The sequence below is a fragment of the Hyaena hyaena genome, unplaced genomic scaffold (assembly GCF_003009895.1).
Source record: "Hyaena hyaena isolate Hyena2069 unplaced genomic scaffold, ASM300989v1 scaffold_402, whole genome shotgun sequence".
Taxonomy (NCBI): Eukaryota; Metazoa; Chordata; class Mammalia; order Carnivora; family Hyaenidae; genus Hyaena; species Hyaena hyaena.
The window spans coordinates 1,448,951-1,471,275 of record NW_024081034.1 but is presented as its reverse complement, the minus strand read 5'-3'; the positions used below and the strand labels follow the sequence as shown (position 1 = coordinate 1,471,275).

Here is a 22,325-nt window from a genome sequence, read left to right as displayed (position 1 = left end):
CGCGCATGGGGAGTCTTACTCTGTCCAGCAGATTTTGTCCAGCAGCTCCTTCATGGTCATGTGGTCCCACTCCTCCGCAAGAGGTGCCTTCCACGGGGCATCACTGGGGATCTACACTCAGATAAGGGTTTGGGGGATGGGGAGGGAGAAACAAATGTAATTCTCCATTTTAAAGATCTCTCTCAATACTATTAAAAACTCTACCTCGAAGAAGGAAGATGTAAGCTTTCTAAATTCTCCCCATAATGATTTGTACTGCACCACCGATGTTGTTTGTGAAGCTTCCTATTACAGATCTACATCACAGGAGCCATATTTAATATCTGGTCACTCTCCCTGCACAGTAAATGGAGGCTATGTTGAAACTGGGCCACTTCCAAAAATCGATTACGAAGTTTCACATTTAGAGAGACCATTCATCACTTCAGCTCCTTAACGGGAATCAGACCGCTGCACCAAATCATACCGATATTGGAGTTTTGGGTCAAGTTCTGTGTGTGTCTATTTATGGCTGGCAGGTTTGGGCACGGTGGTGACTTAAAAGATTTTAGGAGTCTCATTCTGCGATGGCCTGAGGACTGTCTAAATTAGAATCATCATGCCAGGAAGGCTGTGATATATGGTCTTCTCCCCCCCACCTCCCAACCAGTGATACGCAAATAGCACTCTGGTGGCATCTTACTGTTGTTGTTTTTTTTAATTTGTTAATGTTTTTATTTATTATTGAGACAGAGAGAGACAGAGCATGAGCAGGGGAGGGGCAGAGAGAGACGGAGACACAGAATCAGAAGCAGGCTCCAGGCTCTGAGCTGTCAGCAAGAGCCCAATGGGGGGCTCAAACCCACGAACCACAAGATCGTGACCTGAGCCGAAGTCAGACACCCAACCGACTGAGCCACCCAGGCGCCCCCATCTTATTCTTTTAGAGGTCAGAAACAAGTTCATTCACCCATTTCATAAGTCTTCACTGAGATACCTTCTGTACTAAATACTGTGCTAGCCATTGCTGATACCTAATCCCTTCATTCTTTTAAGGACTAAACTTACGAAAAATACAAATGTGGTCAAAGATAGTGAGCTTTACCTCTCGTCCCATGTTATCCATCGTCCTCCAAAGGTTGTTATGATCCAGGTACACAATTGGGTTCCACACAGGTGGGAAGGGGCCCCTGAAGGGGTATGATTTGCCCTGTGAGATAGACAATATTTTTAAAAGGAAACATTTACGATAATGTAAAAAATAGCCAAAAGCCTGCAAGGAAAAATCGTGTTGTCAATCTGTGATATACACTTAAGTGTTTTAATTCCTTGTGTCCCTAGAACCCTATGTAGCCTTTCAGCGTGGAAATTTCCAGCTCAATTCTCTGTTACCTAAATAAATTGGGTGGCACAAAGGCCCCACGAACGATAAAAACGTTTCTCTCTGCTATTAGAATCCTCATCACGTGAAATGTAAATGCCAGAACAGAAGTGAGGGTACCGAAAGTCATCTCATTTGCCAGTGATACCTGCAAATACCTCAGAGTGAAGAGACTCTATGGGTCCGGAGCGTCAGAAACCTACAACTATAAATGTTACAGAAGTTAGAAAAAGATGGAAAACCAATTGTAGGGATGTAAGCATATGTAGGAAGAGCAATAAAACAGAGCCCAGCAAGCTCTTCCAAGGAATCATAGGTGCTAGGTCATCAAGGAGTTCCCAGAGGAATTTCAAGGTCAAAGCAGAAAGAAGAGACGACTTAGGGGCACCTGGGTGGCTCAGTTGGTTAAGCGTCCAATTCTTGATTTTGGCTCAGGTCATGATCCCGCGATCATGATATTGAGCCCTGTGTCATGTTCCGTGTGAAGTGTGGGGCCTCCTTAAGATTTTCTCTCTCTTTCTCTCTCCTTCCTATCCCTCTAAAAGATTTAAAAAAAAAAAGAAAGAAAGAAAAGAGACAATTTCAACTGTCTCTTGGGGACATATTTGTACTACCTGGTTCTCCCAGCAGGGTAGGGACACCTCAACACAGAGACAAAGGACAGACATTTCTCCAAAGACTAACAATAAGACAGCCTATAAATAATGTCTGGGAAGGTTAACTCAGTGGCAGTTAAGGATACACACAAAAAGCGCTTTGGGTCAACCTGAAAACCTGAGTCAGAAGTCAGGCTGTGCTTCTGACATCATCTTTCACCCAACTTGGGATAACTCAAGGTCCGCAGTCAACCAAAATGTCACCACAACTCTGAGTCATTCAGGAAAGGCTCATCTCATACTGATTTTGGAGGCAGAGAAACGAGTCGGGAAATAAGAAGACATTTCATGCTCATTCTGTGGTCATACTGGTCTTATCTTCTCTTTCCAATGAGTCCATAAGGTTCTCAGGGAGGATTCAGGCTTACTTTTCTTCTTGTGTTAGGTAGAGTTCTCCAGAGAAACAGAACCAACAGCATTGTGTGTGTGTGTGCGTGTGTATGGCAAGGTGTGGAGAAGAAGATTTATTTTAAAAACTTGGCTCACACAGTTGTGCAAGCTTGTCGAGTCCAAAATCTGCAGGGTAAGCCAGCAGGTTGGAGTGCCCGAGAAGAGCTGTAGTTCATGCCCAAAGGCTGTCTGCTGCCAGAATTCCCTCTTCCTTCGAGGACCTCAGTCTTTTTCTAGTAACGCCTTCAACTGATTAGATGAGGCCCACCCACGTGATGGAGGTCTACTTTCTCAAAGTGTACTGATTTCTTTTTTTTTAATTTTTTAATGTGCCGGGAGCCGCACCGGCCTCTCTGGATGGCAGTCACAGCAAGGAAACTGGTATCTCCCTCTGCTACTACTGGCTCATGTTGTAAATGAGGCTGCTGGTATTGACCAGGTCTCACAATATTCCAGATCAGACCGATATTCCCCACACAGATTGATCATAAGGAAAGGCATGACCTTGCCTTTCCAAAGGTGATTGTCAAAAGGCTCTTCCTAAGGGTCTTGCAGATCCAAGACTTACATAATAAAGGGGGCTTGAGTCTGGCCCCGAGGCAAAGAGCCTAATTTAGAGTTAAGGGCAAATATCTACCCCCACCCATTTGTTTCTGCCTGGAGCATTTTCTGGCCTTGTATATGCTGATTGCTCCCTGTGAAGGAACATATTGAGGAACTTCTTCTTTTTGATTATGAGAGCAAAGGTATCTCCTGAAAGACCTGTTTTTGACCCCTGCTCACAGAGAAGTAACTTCACCCTCTTATGCTAAAAACATTGTCTGGTGTGCTAAAGAAGCCTTCCTTCCCCATAAGATAAGCATCGTAATCCCCTACCTCAATCCCTATTGATAAAGGTGATGCAGGAGTCTTCTACAAATCTGTGTTCTGGGAAATTCTTACATATCAAAGAAGTTTGTTGTCAGAAATCATTGTCTAAGGCAAATGCCACTTCTGTGCCGGCTCCAAAACACTTAAAGTGGAGCCCCAGTCAGAGCAGAGATGCCTGCCTGGTGATCAGAAAGAATCTCCGGGGCTCTCTCGCCGACACCGTCCATCCTTCAGGGACCCCTGGACATGCCGGATCCGGTCTCCGACATTAATGTTTATTTATTTTTGAGAAAGAGAGAGAGAGAGAGAGAGAGCGTGAGTGGGGTAGGGGCAGAGACAGCGGGAGACAGAATCCCAAGCAGACTCGAGACTCTGAGCTGTCAGCACAGAGCCCAATGGGGCTTGAACCCATGAACCCTGAGATCATGACCTAAGCTGAGGAAGGACGCTTAACCGACTGGGCCATCTGGACGCCCCCCAAAGTCTACTGATTTCAATGTTAATCTCACCTAAAAATACCTTCATGGAAACATCTAGGATAGTGTTTGACCAAATATCGGTATTGTGGCCCAGCCAAGTCGACACATACCCATCACACTCTTGAATCACCTTTATTAAGGTGTAATTTACATACAATGTAACCATTTTAAATGCACGATTTGGGGAGTTTTGACACACAGGTATGCACCCGTGTAACTACCACCTACCACCACGATCAAGATATAAAGCATTCCCATCACCCCACATAAAGTTCCTCTTTGCCCCTTCCCAGTCAATTCCTGCCCTTCCTTTCGTTTACAGTCACACAAAACAAAACAGTAACTTCTTTTTTTTAGTGTTTTATTTATTTTTGAGAGACAGAGAGAGAGCACAAGCAGGGGAGGGACAGAGAGAGAGGGAGACACAGAGTCTGCAGCAGGCTCCAGGCTCCGAGCTGTCAGCCCAGAGCCCGAAACGGGGCTTGAACTCATGAACAGCAAGATCACGACCTGAGCCAAAGCTGGATGGTTAACCGACTGAGCCACCCAGGTGCCCCCTTCTTTCAGTTTTATTGAGCTATAATTGACAAATAGCTCTGTGTAAGTGTAAAATGTATGAGGTGATTATATAATAAGTTTAGTCAACACCTATTACCTTATGTAGATACCCCAAAAAAGACAAACATGGTTTTCTTCCTTGTGATGAGAATACCCTCTTGCAAAGAGCCCTTCTCACCATCTCGTTCAGAGGTACATGACTTATCACTAGTGATATTAACCTTGACCCCTCAGTTAATGGATCCCCTCGGTTAAGAAAGCCTGCCAGCTTTCTCCACTGTAAACTTACTACTTCCTCCTTTCCGTGCTTTGTTCTTTGGAAGCGAGTTACTGATTTCAGTCCATCCTTAAGGGGACATGGTGGGAATATTAAACTCTACTTCCTGGAGGGAGGGTAGCCACATACATTCTTAAAATTCTTCTCTAAGGAAGATTCGTTTCTTTCCCCCTTGTTTATTTCTTCAATCATCTATTTACATTACTAGGGACTCACATATATTTACTCCCATGTCCACAGGGAGCTGTTTCAGGTTGGCTCTGTGTCCTTTGCAGTGACCCCATCTTTTTGTGTCTTGAGCACTTCCCTGACTCTCCAGGCTCTTCTTTTATCTCTGCCCCAGACCTAGGATCTGCTGTGTTTTCAAGAAGACTTCATTCCTTTTATCTAAAGAATGATATTCATTTTTTTCTGTAAATTTTTTTTAAAGCATCTAATTTTGAGAGACAGAGAGAGAGAGAGAGAGTCTGAGTGGGGGAGGAGCAGAGAGAGAGGGAGACACAGAATCCAAAGCAGGCTCCAGGCTCCGAGCTGTCAGCACAGAGCCCAACGCGGGGCTCGAACCCATGAACCGCGAGATCATGACCTGAGCCGAAGTCGGACGCTTAACCGACTGAGCCACCCAGGCGCCTCCAAAAGAATGATATTCAGAAGCCATTTGGTTGCGTGTCCAACTCTTGATTTCCACAATTCCTGGGTCATGGGATTGAGCCCTTTGTCGGGCTCCACACTATGCATGGAGCCTGCCTGGGATTCTTTCTCTCTCTCCCTCTGCCCCTCTCTGCTGCTCGTGCTCTTTCTCTCTCAAATAAAATTAAAAATTAAAAAAAAAAAAAAAGCAGCAGCTTCTGGCTGCTACGTGTATGCTGATTTAAAGCAGTTTTACTGGGATATAATTTTCATACAGTTTGCATGCTGACTTTTAAAAATCTCTCTTTACGCCTGTATCAGAGCTCAGCACACAGACCTAGCTGGAAATCTGTGACCGATCCATGAAATCATTCTCCACAGAGGACGTGTGGGTCCCCATTCCGGCTTTGCCTCTTCCTGAGTTGACTGACACAGAGCAAGTGAGCTGCTTAATCTCCGTGGGCCCCAGATAGCAACCTTTCGAGCTCAACATCTGTCGGGCCCATCATCTTCCTCCAGGCAGTACGCCCAGATTACCACAAACAGCTGGGTGAGGGGGCCTTCTCAGTGTCCCAGAGCTCTCCTCCGTTTACCATGCATCTGCTACTACATCCACTGCACCCGCTTCGTGCATTTACCATTCTGTGTCACCCCTTGGGATCCAAGCCGCAAGAGCATGCAGTCTTCCGCCCACCTACCTGGGTCAAGTCACAGCGTCACCACTCACTAGCTGTGTTCAGGTGCTTAATCTCTCTGTGCCTCAGTCTAGCTGTGTGTAAAACGGAACGACGGTCGCTCCCTCACAGATGTGCTGGGACCATAAAGTGAGCTGATCCCCTAAGACCCTCTGAACGGCGGCAGGCGCGGGGGGCAGTTCTCGATATATGTTGTGCTGTTGCTATTGCTGCAGCAGCTGCTGTTCTAATCCTGACCTTCGCATGCCCAGGAACTGTGGCCGCAGATTGCTGGCACAGAGCAAGTACACAACAGACGTTTGATTTCATCTCAGCCGTGTGACCTTGAACTTGTTATGTGCTCGACACCCAACGTCCTGAATTCCCCAAATGCTCTTTTGTACTTAGGCTTTTTTTTCTTAGTCCCTTTGGGCTGCCATGACAAAATACCATTGACATCTACTTCCCACGGTTACGGAGGCTGGAAAGTCCAAGATCAAGGCGTTGGCAGATTTAGTGTCTGCTGGGGGCCGCTTCACGGTTTACAGATGGCCGTCTTCTCGCCGTGTCCTCTCATGGAAGAGGGGACAAGGGATCTCCTTGGGGTCTCTTTTATAAGGGCGCTGAGCTCATTCATGAGGGCTCCAGCTTTAGGGCACGGTCACCTCCCAAAGGCCCCAACTGAGCCACCCAGGTGTCCCCAGAGTTCTCAGTTTTTGAAACAACTGTCTTTATGTTCTCAGGAGCAGCCATGGCTATTGGCACAGACCCTGGGGGTGACAGAGCAGACCCCAACTAACCAAATCTGCTGGGCTTGTACTGTTTCTCAAGTCCCATGCCAGTCATTTCCTGCAGGATCAGTGTGCTGGCGAAGAGAAACAAACACAAAATCTCCCAGAGAGCTCAACTGTTTGGCTGAGTATTATTTTCTTTCCCTCCGTCTTGGTCCTAAGGGGTTTTTTGGTGGTGGTTGTTTTTTCTTCCCATGTAAGGGGGGCTCTTCAACCTGCTTGTGGCTTTCTCTCTTTCTGTCAGGGTCACGTGTGTGGGTGGGGGGCGTGGATGGGAAACGTCTGGGAAATCGTCATGAGCCATCCACCCGCCAGTAAGTATATACTGGTGACTAATATCAAAATCCCTCTGATACAAATTTAAAAATTTTTTTCTGTTTATTTATTTTTTGACAGAGAGAGAGAGAGAGAGAGAACAAGCTGGGGGGGGGGTCAGAAAGAAAGGGAGAGAGAAACCCAAGTAGCGTCCACACTGTTAACCCAGAACCCGACGCCGAGCTCGATCACACCTGTGTGTGTGTCTGTGCACGTGCGCGCGTGTGTTATGTACTTGATAAGCATACCTCCCTTGATTATGACATAATATTCCACACCACGCAGAGACCAAGAGTTTCTCAAGCTGTGATCCAAGGGCCCCCTCAGGTTCCCTAAAGTACATTCAGAGAGTCTGTGAGGGTCTCCCTTTTCCAAGCACACGTGAAGCAAGATTTCCTTCATTGATTTCAACCAAAACAGCGCGCTGCAAAGGACTGAATGGCAACTCAGGCATGGGAATCCAGCTCTCGGCTATCAACCCAGATGTGAAAACGATGTGCAAAATGTGAATGAATGTCACTCACTCATTTTTTCATTTTAGAAACTATTTATTTTTGTGCTTATTTTTAGAGAGAAAGTGTGTGAGCAGGGGAGGGTCAGAGAGAGAGAGGGAGACACCGAATCTGAAGCCGGCTCCAGGGTCCGAGCTGTCAGCACAGAGCCCGACGCGGGGCTCGAACCCATGAACCGCGAGACCATGACCTGAGCCGAAGTCGGCCGCTTAACGGACTGAGCCACTCAGGTGCCCCGGAAACTTTTTTTTTTCTGTACAAATATGTTATGTTAAAGAGTAATCGGGCTATTGTTATTTTCAGTGAATTAATATTCAAACGATCCTCAGTTTGAATTTCTAATACACTAAATGTAGATAGAGGCACATGAGCAGAAGCTACTGGAAGTTCTTCATGTTTAAGAACGCCAAAGTTTGAAAAGCCCTGCAAGGGACACAGGATGGCTTTTAACACGCCAACACAACTGATTCAAATGGACTCTGAAACTTGATAGCTGTGTGACTACAGATCAGTTGCTTGACATTTATGTTCTCTTAACTGTAGATCTGGAATAACAGTACCAGTCTCACAGGGGTATTACAGGCATTAAGTGAGTTTCTCCATAGCAAACAAGACGTGCTCACTAAATGGATGTTGCTGATGGCTTTGTGACCATGATAAATGTCCCATCATTTACACAGCCACCTCTTACCCACACATCCACACCCACAGTTTTGATTAACGTCCTTTGGATAAATTCTTAGAATCAAAAATTCTTGGCATGAAGACTTTTTACTTTCTTTTTTAAAAATATCTTTTTAATGTTTTATTTCTTTCTGAGTGAGAGAGAGAGAGACAGTGTGAACAGGGGACGGGCAGAGAGAGAGGGAGATACAGAATCCGAAGCAGGCTCCAGGCTCCGAGCTGTCAGCACAGAGCGTGACACAGGGCTCGAACCCACGAACCGTGAGATCATGACCTGAGCCGAAGTCGGACGCTCAACCGACTGAGCCATCCAGGAGCCCCTGAACTGTTTTTCTTAACGTAAGCACTTACGGCATAAATTTCACTGTAACATCTGCTTTTGCTGTATCCCTTGGTTTTGGAATATTGTGTTTCTTCTTTTGTTTTGAGGCATGTTTTGATGTACGGTTTGACTTCTTATCTGACCTGTTGCTTGTGTGGTAGTGTGCTGTTTAATATTTATATATTAAGTTTTTAAGCCCCGCGTCGGGCTCTGTGCTGACGGAACAGAGCCTGGAGGCTGCTTCTGATTCTGTGTCTCCCTCTCTCTCTGCCCCTTCCTTGCTCACACTGTCTCTCTCTCTCTCAAAATAAATAAATAAATAAATAAATAAAATTTAAAAAAAAGAAGAAGAAGAGGAAAAGGAAAACAGTTCAGGGGCTCCTGAGTGGCTCAGTTGGTTCAGGGTCTGACTCTTGATTTCGCGAGTTTGAGCCCCAAGTCAGGCTCCGTGCTGGGATTCTGTTTCTTCCTCTCTCTGCCCTTCCCCTGCTCTCTCTCTCAAAATAAATACATGAGCACTAAAAAAATACATAAAACATACTTGCTGAGCCAAGTCCCTTTGCCATTTTGCTCCCGGCACTGACCTCAGTCTCTGCCAGCAGGGACAGGTGGCCTGGCCCTTAGATCCGACTCCTCCTCGAGAGTGACCTTTTCCTCCCGGGGGGTTTTCTCTGCCTGGGAATCGAGCCCTCCCTCCCTGCGGGGAGCCAGAGCAGGCTGCCCAGCCCTCCAGAACCCAGTTGCCCAGAACTCAGTTGCTTTTACAGCTATCGGCAAGGACTATGCTTAGGCCATCAACAAATTTGGAGGACCGAGCTTTGCTTTCAATTCACATTTCCAGTTTGGAAGAAAAGAAATGGAATCTTGCCCATGGGGGAGAAAGGAAGGAAGTCCTATAAGCTTTACTTAGCGAACGGTTTTCTTCCTCTGTCTATGCGCTCACATTTCCTTTTTGTTTTTTTAAATGTCTATGGGGGGATGGGGAGCAGAGAGAGAGAGAAGGAGACACAGAATCCGAAGCAGGATTCAGGCCTGAGCTGTCAGCACAGGGTCCGATGTGGGGCGTAAACCCATGAACCACGAGATCATGACCTGAGCCGATCATGACCTGAGCCGAAGTCGGACGCTTAAGTGACTGAGCCACCACCCAGGCGCCCCTTTGTGCTCACATTTCTAAGCACCATGACCGGGCATGGACACTGTCTTCTGATTACATCACCCCATGGGCAAGCTGGAGGGAGGGGCGGACAGTGGCAAAGTTTTTGGAACCAGCTGGCAGCACGATAGCACGTGAAAGGCCTGGAACTGTCCCTGCAGGGAGAAACGGGGGTGAGGGTGGCTAAGATATTAAGCAAAACCCGGCAGCTAACACGGGGTCTGCACTCTGTTCAGGCCTCGTTCTGTTTGTGGACTTTGCCTGTACTGACTCATTAATCTTCGCAGCAACCCTTTCAGAAGGAGAAGAGGAGGCAGATGAAATCATGATCGTTTGCTCAAGGTCTCATAAGTAATTAGCAACAGCAGAACTTATTTTCAGACATTTAAAGACCAATGCTCTTGATCATGAAGCTTCCCAGCCTCTTACTTATAATTATTGAACACCACGGGGCTAACAGCTTTCACGGAAGTAGTTAATTTCATGCTCACAACAATCCCGTGAGTGAGCTGCTAATCGTAGGTTTCATTTCACAGATGAGTTCTGAAGCACAGAGAGGTTGAGTAACCTGTTCAAGGTCACACAGCTTGCATGCAGTGTGGACAGAATTTAACCTCAGGTTTATGTATTCAGGGCTCAAGCTCTTACTTAGGTCCCTGCTCTATGAGCCTCTGCTCAGTTGGTTTAAGGAAGGTCTCTGGAAGGCCATTTCAATCCAGTCACCCCTTGACATTCCATTTTTTTAATAAAAAATTTTTTTTTCTTAAAAATTTCTTTAACTTATTTTTATTTTTAACTTTTATTATTTATTTATATTTATTTTATATTTTGATTTTTTAATGTTTATTTATTTTTGAGGAGACAGAGAGAGAGAGAGAGACAGAGCTCGAGAAGGGGAGGGTCAGAGAGAGACACACAGAATCGGAAGCAGGCTCCAGGCTCTGAGCTGTCAGCACAGAGCCCGATGCGGGGCTCGAACTCACCGACTACGAGATGATGGATGACCCGAGCCGAAGTCAGACACTTAACCGACTGAGCCACCCAGGCGCCCCTTTTTCTCTTTTTAAAATTAAAAAAAATTTATTTTTAATTAATTAATTAACTAATTTACTTTGATTTTTTAAATTTCTTTTACCACTTGAGATTCTTACACCAGGTCAAGCCTAATGTGTTCGATGATCAGCCAGATGGTTTCTCATTCATTCAACAAATATTTCTGGAGCACCTCGCGTGTGCCCGTCACTGCCCCAGCTCTGGGGGCAGGCAGAGTCGTGAAAACAAAGTCAACTAACAAACCAGACAGGAGACGAAATAAGTAAGAAAATCACGTAGTATATTAGACACTGATCAGAGGGGCGCCTGGGTGGCTCAGTTGGTTGAGTGTCCGACCCTTGATTTCAGATCAGGTCATGATCCCAGGGTTGTGGGATGGAGCCCTGAATCGGGCTCTGTGCTGAGCGTGGGGCCTGCTTAAGACTCTCCCTCTCCCTCTCCTTCTCTCCCCTGTGCTGCCACCTTCAAAAATAAAAATAAAAAAAGAAGGTTATGAGAGTTACAAAGAAAAAGAGGGGGAAAGACAAAGAGGAAGTGCTGGTGGTTTGGGGTTGATTGCAATTTTATTTTTATTTTATTATTTTATTTTATTTTATTTTATTAAGTTTATTTATTCTGAGAGAAAGAGAGCATGAGCAAGGGAGGGACAGAGAGAGAGGGAGAGAGAGAATCCCAAGCAGGCTCCGCACTGACAGTGTATAGCCTGATGCGGGGCTCAAACTCACGAACCATGAGACCATGACCTGAGCTGAAGTTGGACACTTAACTGGCTGAGCCACCCAGGCGCCTCTGATTGCAATTTTAATTAATTAATTAATAAAAATTTTAACATTTATTTATTTTTGAGAGACAGAGTATGAGCAAGGGAGGGGCAGAGAGAGAAGAAGTCACAGAATTCGAAGCAGGCGCCAGGCTCTGAGCTGTCAGCACAGAGCCCGATGTGGGGCTCGAACCCACGAACCTCGAGATCATGACCTGAGCTGAAGTTGGCCGCCTAACTGAGCAGGTGACATTGGAGAGAAAAGAGAAAAGAGGACAGAGGGAGAACCATGTGACTCTCTGGGAGGGCAAGGGACAGCACTTCAGGCAGAGGCTCCAGCAAGTGTCCTGAGATGGACGTCTGAATGAACCTCAGAAGGAAAACGAAGGAAGCCGGCCCCATCCTGTCCCTTCTGCTGGGATGTGCCCTTGCTCACTGGAACAAATCCAGGCCCCCGAGCCTGGTACTCAAGGTGACTGCCAAGGAGATGGCCTCTGTGCTCTGGTCAGGGAGGCAAGGTTCCCTGATCTTAGCGGCACACCATCACCCCTGCGTTACTGCCGCTTCCTCCCTCGAAGATTCTTTGCTCTCCGATCTCCATCAGTGCAAAGCTTCAAGTACTTTCTATGCCCAGCTGAAGACACATTCTTCTAGAAGCCTTCCAAACTTCACCTCACCCCCAATCAGCACACTAACTATAAAGTTCACTCCGCCTTGGGCCCCTACTGTATTAGCCAGTCCCTGTCCACTTTCTTATCTGGATAGTATTGTCTAGGTGATCCGCATGGGTCTCTCTCCTCTTTCCAGTCCCTTCAGGAAAAGACTCGCTCATCGGCATCCTCCCATAATGCTTAAGAGTGGTGTATATTCAATCGGTGTTTGACAAGCTTTGGATGACTGGACAGATGAATGCACCGACAGACGGGTGATTGGAAACTGAATGTTTGTGTCCGCCCCACAAAATTCATATGTTGAAACTTGACCTTCCATGTGATGGTATTAGGAGACGGGTCCTTTGGGATGGGGAGGGGTCACATGGGTCCCAGCGTCATGGATGAGATCCGTGCCCTTCCAAAAGAGACCCGGGAGAGTTTCTGCCACGTGAGGGCACAGCCATACCAAATCTGCCAGCGACGCCTTGATCTTGGACTTCCCAGCCTCTAGAACTGTGAATAAGTTTCTGTTGTTTATAAGTCACCTGGTCTCTGGTATTCTGTTATAGAAGCCTGGACCGACTAAGGCAAACAGTGTAAAAGTAAGAAGAGGAATTCTTCAGGGTCTGAGACAGAAGTCTGACTGAGTGTTTTCCTTTAAAAATTTTTTTTAAATGTTTATTTATTTTTGAGAGAGAGACAGAGTGTGAGTAGGGGAGGGGGAGACAGAGAGAGGGAGACACAGAGTCGGAAGCAGGCTCCAGGCTCTGAGCTGTCAGCACAGAGCCCGACGCGGGGCTCGAACTCATGAACAGTGAGATCGTGACCTGAGCTGAAGTCGGACGCTTAACTGACTGAGCCATCCGGGCGCCCCATGACTACATGTTCTCTAAACACAAAGTTAATTTCTTCTGGAAAAAAAAAAAAAAAAAAAGTGCTCCAAGCAGGAAGCTGGAAATTGTGACTCTTCCCCCTCAAAGGCCTAATCCATGTCTTTGTCCTCTTTATCTTCATCATCTGCTGTAAATACACCTGCTGATGGGGACAGACCCTGAGTTCCACAGGAAGATGTCTGCAAAATTAGCTCATACTCTTATCTCAAAGAGTAAGCATGTTGAGAAAGATGTAGAGTTTTTTTAAATGTCTATTTATTTAGTCTTGAGAGACAGAGCGAACAAGCATGGAAGGGGCTCAGAGAGAGAGAGAGAGACAGACAGACAATCCCAAGCAGGCTCCTCACTATCAGCGCAGAACCCAGTCTGGGGCTTGATCTCACAAACCTCAAGATCATGACTGAAGCCGAAATCAAGAGTTGGAGGCTTAACCAATTGAGCCACAGCTCTCCTAAATATTTTTTAATTAAAAACAATTTTTTTTATTTTGAGTGAGGGATAGAGAGCAAGTGGGGAAGGGGCAGAGAGACAGGGAGAGAGAATTGCAAGCAGCTCCGCACTGTCAGTGTAGAGCCTGACGCGGGGCTCGAGCTCACGGACCATGAGATCATAACCTGAGCTGAAGTCAAGAGTCGGATGCTCAACTGACAGCCACCCAGCTGCCCTAGCCTAAAGATTTTGTTTTTTTATAAATTGTGTTAAATATTTTATTTATTTCTGAGAGAGAGAGAGAGAGAGAGAGAGACAGCGTGAGCAGGGGAGGGTCAGAGAGAGAGGGAGATACAGAATCTGAAACAGGCTCCAGGCTCTGAGCTGGCTGTCAGCACAGAGCCCGCCCTGGGGCTCAAACCCACAAACCACCAGATCATGACCTGAGCCGAAGCCGGACGCTTAACCGACTGAGCCACCCAGGCGCCCCGTAAAGATTTTGTTTTTAAGCGAACTCTACACCCAGCGTGGGACTTGAACTCACAACCCTGAAATCAAGAGTGGCGTGCTCCACCGACTGAGTTGGGTGTCCTTAGAAAGGCATGAAGTTTTGTGCCTTTAATCACGTGCTGCTTCTCTGAGCCATTTCCAGCCACATCGCTTTACAAACCATCAGGACACACCACCGAGTCCAAGAGGTTGTTTCCAAAGCAGAATCATGCCCACAGCTAAAATCTGCTTCCCTGTGCCGATTTCTTCACTCTTCGAATTAGTAGACATGTAAGCGTTTCTTTGAGATCAAAGAGCCCAGGCATCTAAAATTGCCCAATAAATACCACCCCTCGATTTAGGGCACATAATTTCTGAACAACATATGACCCAGCATGCAGCAGCACGAGCAAAGTTCAGAATGCTCTGGCCTTGAATGATGTACTTTTCAAAAATAGGGACAGCTACCCAGTGGCTTTAGCTTTTCCAGGAGAAATCTTGGCTCACATAAAAGGCTGTGCTTTCACAATGCTAAGGATTATAGGAAATCCAAACACCTGAAGCACGGAATCTCTCCAGTCAAGGGCACACATACGGGCACTTCCACATAAAACCCCGAGTGTGCCTGAAACATATCCATGGGTCCTTCCCCAAGAGTGCAGCACTTTGAGGCTATAAAAGTGTGATGACAGGGGCACCTGGGTGGCTCAGTCACTGAAGTATCTGACTTTAGCTCAGGCCCTGAGCTCGCAGCTCGTGAGTTCGAGCCTCTCCCTGGGCTCTGAGCTGACGGTGCAGAGCCTGCTTGGGATTCTCTCTCTCTCCCTCTGTCTCCCTTCCCCTTCTTGACACATGTGCTCTCTCTCTTTCAAAAAGAAGTAAACATGAAAAAAAATTTAAAAAATTCAAAGTGTGACGACAATATCAAGGGTTGATGAGATTAAGGAAGAACAAAAACTCTCACCCTCGGCTAAGGGGGCTGTAACACAGTCTAACCACTTGGCAAAGCTGTTTGGCAATATCTACTAAAGCTGAGTGTTGTGTGTACATTTTGGCCCATTTCTTTGTGCCCAAGAAAATGTTCTCCAAACAATACACAAGAATGTTAAAGGTCCTTGAATAGGAGCATGGATGACTGAATTGAATTACAGCCCCGCAGCGGAGCACCGTAAAGCAAGGAGAATGCTCTACAATTACCCATGAATACGTATATGAATTTCACGACATAAATTCACAAAAAAAGCCAGACCCAAGGATGACAGGGTGGAAAACTCTATTTGCATAAAGTTCTAAAACAGGCAAAAATAATGTCCAGAAGGAATAGAAGTCGTGATAGCAGTGATCCTGGGGACAGGACAGTGTCAGTAAGGGAGCATGAGGAAGCTTCTGGATGCTGATCATGCTCTGCTTCTTGGTCTGGGTGCCTCCCAGCTGTGTTCGCTTTGTGGAGATTCATCAAGCTGGACCTTCATGTTTGTCTCCTTTTCTGTAGACAGGTGATTCATCAATAAAAATCGGCATATGCTGAATAGACTAAAAACCATTGAATTGTACGCTTTAAGCGGGGTTAACTGCATAGCATGTGAATTCTATCTCAATGAAGTTGTTTTTAAAAAAATTAATGGTTGGGGCACCCGGGTGGCTCAGTCGGTTGTGCTTCCGACTTCAGCTCAGGTCAGGATCTCTCGGTGTGGGTTCGAGCTCTGCGTCGGGCTCTGTGCTGACGGCTCAGAGCCTGAAGCCTGCTTTGGATTCGGTCTTCCTTTCTCTCTGCCCTTCCCCCGCTCATGCTGTGTCTTTGTCTTTCTCTCAAAAATAAATAAACGTTAAAAATTTTTTTAAAAATGAATGGTTGATGGAACTTCTGAATTCAGAGTGAGGAAGGTCAGCAGCCAAAAAAGGAATCCTGGAGTGTCTTAAGAAGCATAGATTAGTTGACCCCTTGAGTAGGTAGGAATTTCAGGATTGGTTGTGGGTTTTTTTTTTTTATGTTTATTTATTTTTAAGAGACATAGGGACAGAGTTTGAGTGGGAGAGGGGCAGAGAGAGAGGGAGACACAGAATCTGAAGCAGGCTCCAGGCTCTGAGCTATCAGCACAGAGCCCAACGCGGGCTCAAACTCACGAGCGGTGAGATCACGACCTGAGCCGAAGTAGGGCGCCTAACCGACTGAGCCCCCCAGGCACCCCATCATAAAAGCTCCTTTTAAACAGTATCTGATGTTATGCTAAGGAGGTGAGTCTTGGGGGCCCTAAGGCTTCTGGAGGGGAGCTGGCTGCCTAAGGAACGAACCACGTGATTAGAAGCTTGGAACTCTGTGTCCCTAGATCTCAAGGGAGTTGCGAGTGTCTGGGTCAGTGATCTGATCAATCATGCCTTTGTAAGGAAGCCTCCATACAAATCCCTCAACAAGAGCTTCCGGGTTGGTGAACGAGAACACGCCCAGGCCCAGGGAGGGTGGCACACCCCAAACTTCACAGAGATAAAAGCTCACCTACTCACCTGACTATCTATATCCTTTATCACAAACCAGCAGTAGGAAGTAAACTATTTTCTCTGAGTTCTGTGAGCCATTCTGGCAAATTATCATACCAGAGGAGGGGCATGATGGTTTATAGCTCGTCCATCAGACATACAGAAGGCCATGGGCTTGTGGCTGGACTCTGAAGTGGGGGGTAACTGTGTGGGATTGAGCCCTTCATGTGTGGGGTCTCTGCCAACCCAGGTAATTAGTGTTAGAAGTAAACTGAATTGGAGAACACCCAGTCGGTATCTGGAGAGTCAACGAACTGGCTGGTGTGTGGGGAAAAAAAAACCACAAAACCCCACATATTTGGTGTCGGAAAGGTTGTGAGTAAAAAATAGATCATAATAAGAGGTAAAGTGATTTTTCGGTAATTGGATTACGGGGCAGTAAAGAAACAAAACCAAATACGCTTGCCTTAGCAAAAAAAGGGATATTTGGCTTAACCACGATCATCGCAAAACCTTGTTTTAGAATATTCAAACACCAGAAATCACCTCAAAAAGATCCATTTTTGTCCTCCCCACATATATGTGATTAGAGAGAAGAGTGCAGCCTGTGATCTTCAGCACGTCACTAGGTGACCATGTGACCTCAAGCCAAGCGATTTCAATTGTAGGCCACTGTAGGGGCCAAGCATAGGCCACCCCGAGACGGGCCACTTTGGCATGAACGTTATTATTTTGAATTAAAAGCAATCCAAACCCAGCAGATTCAGGAAAAGCTCTTTCCCTCCCCCTCAACTGCCAGCCTGTACCAGGAAAAGGACTATTAACAGAGACTCACTTTTACGTAAGAAACTTCTCTGCGTTGCAGAGGGATCTTGTTCTTCCAAACATCTTTCACCTTCTTGCTAATGGTCTTTCTCCCATTTGAATCCTCAGACGCCTTACCCCTCTCCCTGGGTCCTATAAACTTCCTGTTGCCTCGGTGTCTTTGAAATTTCCATGTCTGTGTGGATTCCCCATAAGCACGCCTATTAAATTCGATTTTCTCCTGTTACTTTGTCTCCCATCTATTTGATTCCTAGTCCAGAGAAGGACCTTGAAGGTCAGAGGAAGGTCTTCCTCTCCAACGCACTTCGCTGTAATGTGGATGTAAATAGACCAATGTCACTGCCAGCAATGAGATGACGTATATGCATTTCTTAATGGAGCGCCTTGCACATAGTAAGTGGGTAAATCCGGACTCATAGCATTACTACCACCCGTACTCTTTTCCTTCCATGAAAGGTATGGCCAGAGGTCATATCTTGAGCCTCCCATGAAGCGAGGGTCTCCAGGCCCTCCAGGGGAATCCCTGGAGGTGACTTGGTTACTTGTTACACTGGAATTTACCAGCAGAAAAATCAGCCTCCGACCGCTCACCCCAGCACCCTCTTGTCAGGGAAGGTGCTCATCCCGTCATCTTCTCTATCTTTTGGGAACCTCCAGGACCAGACTCTGGACTCCGGTCTCAGAGAGCAGCTCGGCTAATCCCCGACAAATGCACCACTTTCCTAGCCCAACTATAGCCTCCCTGGGGCCACTGGTGCCAGATGACAGTTGCGTCCCTGGTCTTTCAAAGATATGATCCAAATGCTTTTGATGTCCCTAAACTGTATAGAGTAATGAGAAGATGAAAAAGCTCTTTGTAACCTGGGTATGGACACAGTACAATATAAAAAGAGAGAGAAAGACAGGGAGGGATGGAGGAAGGGGGGGGTGAGACTGAAAGAGAGAGAGAGGTATGAGAGAGAGAGAAAGAAAGAAAATAGAAAAGAAAGAAGAAAGAAAAGAAAGGAAGGAGAGAAGGAAGGAAGAAAGGAAGAAGGAGAGAGAAAGAGAAATAAGGACTTTTAGAACAAATGATTTTTCTCAAAACGAGATGTCAATTGTCATCTTTGGGTTACCAGACTCTCATTTGGAAATATGAGGATCTGTGATGACCTAGTCAGGAAAAATAGCATCTAAACAGCCAATTATTGGGGCGCCTGGGTGGCTCAGTTGGTTAAGGGTCTAATTATCGATTTCAGCTCAGGTCATGATCTCATGGTTCGTGATTTCAAGCCCCAAGTAGGGCTCTGATTGATAGCGCAGAACATGCTTGGGATTCTCACTCTCCTCCCTCTCTCTGCCCCTCTACTGCTCGTGCTCTCTCTTTCTCAAAATAAATCAATAAACTTAAAAAAATAAAATGTCAAATTATCCAAAAAATCCCCTCCTACAGAGCTTCTCTACCATATAAGACAAAAATACAATGGCGAAAGTACCTGATATTTATAGTCATTTTACGTATTATCATATTCACTTTTGATGATGACATTGGGAGGTAGAAACTAATAGTTCCATTTTACTGACGAGGAACTGAAGCTTTTAGGAATCAGTAAATTACATTGCCATGATCCATGGTGAATTTACTGAAAGTCCAGGACTCTGACAAAGGTCTGTGACTCCCGACTTAGTCTGTATTTCTCTACCAGAGAAGTTGTCACAAGATGGAAATTCACATCCTCGATTATATCCACGATTTGCTCTGGACATTCCACAGCATTACTCCATTACTCGTTCAGTTCCAAAGTCAGGCTCTGATCAATACGGGCACAGACACCAACTTTCCACTCCACGAATTGTTTGAGGAAAACGTTTACTCTCTCTGATGGTACAAACCAAAATGATGATTCACCTCGCTGAGTCAGAAAACTCCCCCCAAAAGAAACTCGGTGCTTTGATACAAGAACTCTACTTTGAAATAAATCAGAAGAGACTTTATGCAGAGATAAAAGGGTTTCCTTGGCCCCCAAAAGAGCTTTGCTGCTATGAACATTAATCTCTTGTAGCGAAACTGTGTTGATTTAGGGATGGTCCCCTGTTGAGACAGTGAGAAGGGTGCTGGGCAGATCCAACTTAGAGGAACATTTGGGGTCTGGTAAAGAAATGATGTGGCAGGAAAAATCTGGATCGAGATTCAGGTAAAAGGAAGAGGCAAGTCTGGCAAAGAAGCAACTTGCAAATTCTACACAGACGACGCCCCGGAGACACTTTAAGGAATTCAGACTTTATGATTTGCACTGAGATGAAAGGATTATTCTAGAGGCATCTGCTTATTCGAGACAATTATTTTCAGGAAGACAGAGTTTTCAAAGAAATTCACTTAAGTGGCCCTTTTATGGATTGACATCTATATTCTTAAAAAAAGAAACACTGCGAAGGATAGGTCATGAGCTATAAGAAAATGGGTAAGAGATAGAAGGATTATGAGAGGCAAGCGTCATAATTACCAGCACCACGGCCGCCATCATCATGCTTAAATTTATTTATTTATTTTGAGAGAGAGACAAAGCCCTTGAGCGGGGGAGAGGCAGAGAGAGAGAGAGAGAGAGAGAGAGAGAATCCCAAGCAGGCTCTGAAATGTCAGCACAGAGACCGACGCAGGGCTCGAACTCATGAACCCTGATATCATGACCTGAGCTGAAACCGTGAGTCAGACGCTTAACAGACTGAGCCACACAGGTGCTCCTATCAGGGCTAACACTTTCTGAACACTTGCTATGTACTGGGGACTCTTTCAAGATTGTACAGATTTAATTCATCTCTCTCTCTCTCAACAACCGTATGAAGGTGTTATTATTATCCTCATTTATTTTTAGATTAAGAAACAAAGGTACAGAGTTGTTAAGAAACTTGTCTCCAATCACACAGCTAAGTAGTGAGTTGGAAAATTGAATTCAGGCCTCTGGGTTCTAAGTCTATGATCTCAGTCTCTATGGTATTATGGATGGACTGGTTGTTTTATCTTTTGACTTTCCCCACAAATACACATGATTATATATATTATTTATAAATACAATAAATACACTTGATTATATTATATACTATATATTATTTATTATATTATATATAATATAATCAAGTGTATTGTATTATATATTATATATTTATAATATATTACTCATAATTATTATACTATTTATATTTATTGTATTTATTAGAATATATAATTATAACAATATGACCATTGTATTATAATTATTTATAATTATATATTATTATTTATATTGTATTATATCATAATATATTATGTCAAGTGTATTATATATATTATATATATATTTTTAAGGCTTGATAAGTTTGATATTTTAAGTTTAAAAGTTGATAACACACACACACATATATTTTTTAAGTTTATTTATTTATTTATTTTGAGAGAGAGAGAAGCAGAGAGAGAAAGAATCCCAAGCAGGTTCTGTGCTGTCAGCATAGAGCCCAACGTGGGTCTCGATCCCATGAACCATGAGATCATGACCTGAGCTGAAATGAAGAGTCAGACGCTTAACCATCTGAGCCCCTGAGGTGCCCCATGACATATATATATTTTTAGGCTATGAGGAGCTGTGATATGATAATTCCAACATATCTTGGAGCTGCTGGAAGATATTACTAAAAGCTACTAAAGGAAAACTTATATATTTCATAGCTAGGAGAGGTGCTTTTTAAGATATACTAGAATTCATGGCTTTTGTTGAGTTTGTAAGCATTTACCTCTTTCTCTTTCCCGAAATTCTTTTAAACTATTTTGCCTTTTCCATGTTCAAGCCTATGTATTTATGTTTAGGAAATCTGTCACTGTACAAGCATTTTATCCTTCTCTATCTGTATCATTTAGACTCCCTTAAAATCAATCTATTGACCTAGAAAGTTCCCGAAATACCTCCAACACCATGCTTATGCATAACTTCCATTTTAAAATACTGTTCACGGATACTGTTTCCTATGATTACTTCAAACTCCAAGGCAGGCAGGCCACAGGGGGGTAGCTACCTTATGCTTACCTACAGTTAGTTTAAATGATGGCCATGGCAATGAGAAATGCAGAGTGGTCTATGCATACTTTCAAAATGTTCCTCTTCACAACTATTGAATGTCTGCCGAAAACCCTTAAGTTTCCCAAGTATACATCCATCAGGATAGAATTGAATAGAAAACATTCAACAGAACAGTATGAGCTTCAGAGCAAGAGCCTAAGGATACTTTCATCACCAATTAATGAGATGAAGTATTAGAACTGATTGGGATGACAACTTAAGCCTTTGCAACATGTGCTGAACTTCACTTTCATGAGAAGCTCTAGGTTGAATTTTTAATAATCATGGTGACATATGGTATTTTTATTTTAGTGGGTTCTTGGTTAAACTCATGAATGAAGAGAATCAACTCTTCACATGGAAGGGTATATCTTCATCTTTGGTATCTGCCCCTCAAAAAGAATAGAATAGTGGCTGGAGTGAACTGACATCTATGAAGAAGAAGTACATACATATCCACGTGTTCATGTGTGTGTGCATGTGCACATATGTGCGTGCGCGCGCACACACACACACACACACACACACACATCCTGTATTTATTTGCTCCTGAGCAAACTTAATACCTTCTAATGGCTTCACATATCGCCTAGAGTATAAGCCAATGTTCTCACAATTGTCTACACAGCCTCAGCCATTTAGCGCTGTGTGCTATCTCTCTGACCTGCCAGTGTTGGGTTGGGATCCATGCATATTGGCTCGGGAGAAATGACTGTGTTCATCTCCCAGCTCTTCATTCAGTGACAAGTCGGTGGGTTACCACGAACCATGGTGTGAAGTATGAACACCGTGCAAACCCTACAATGAGAATTAGGTTTTTGTTGAGATGTTACCTCCTCCTGGACTACTCTATTTGAAATAGGATCCCACTGTCTCACAGCACTCCCAAAGCCTCTCATTCTCCAAAGCCCTCATGACCTTCTGATTATCTGCCTCCATAGCCCTCATGACCTTCTGATCGTATGTGTAACTGAAAATCTGCATAAAACTTTTGACTCCAAAAGTGT

General features: G+C 44.8%; 1 protein-coding gene across 1 annotated transcript in view; it reads right to left on the bottom strand.

Moving 5' to 3' along the window:
• MAOB (monoamine oxidase B) overlaps window positions 1-22,325 on the bottom strand; it is a 103,204-nt gene that overhangs the window by 30,222 nt on the left and 50,657 nt on the right. Inside the window, exons 4-5 of the mRNA XM_039251925.1 lie at window positions 1,085-1,189; window positions 20-111 (exon numbers count right to left, since the gene is read on the bottom strand). Coding sequence (XP_039107856.1) covers window positions 20-111; window positions 1,085-1,189 — 197 coding nt within the window. The remainder of the gene's footprint in view (window positions 1-19; window positions 112-1,084; window positions 1,190-22,325) is intronic.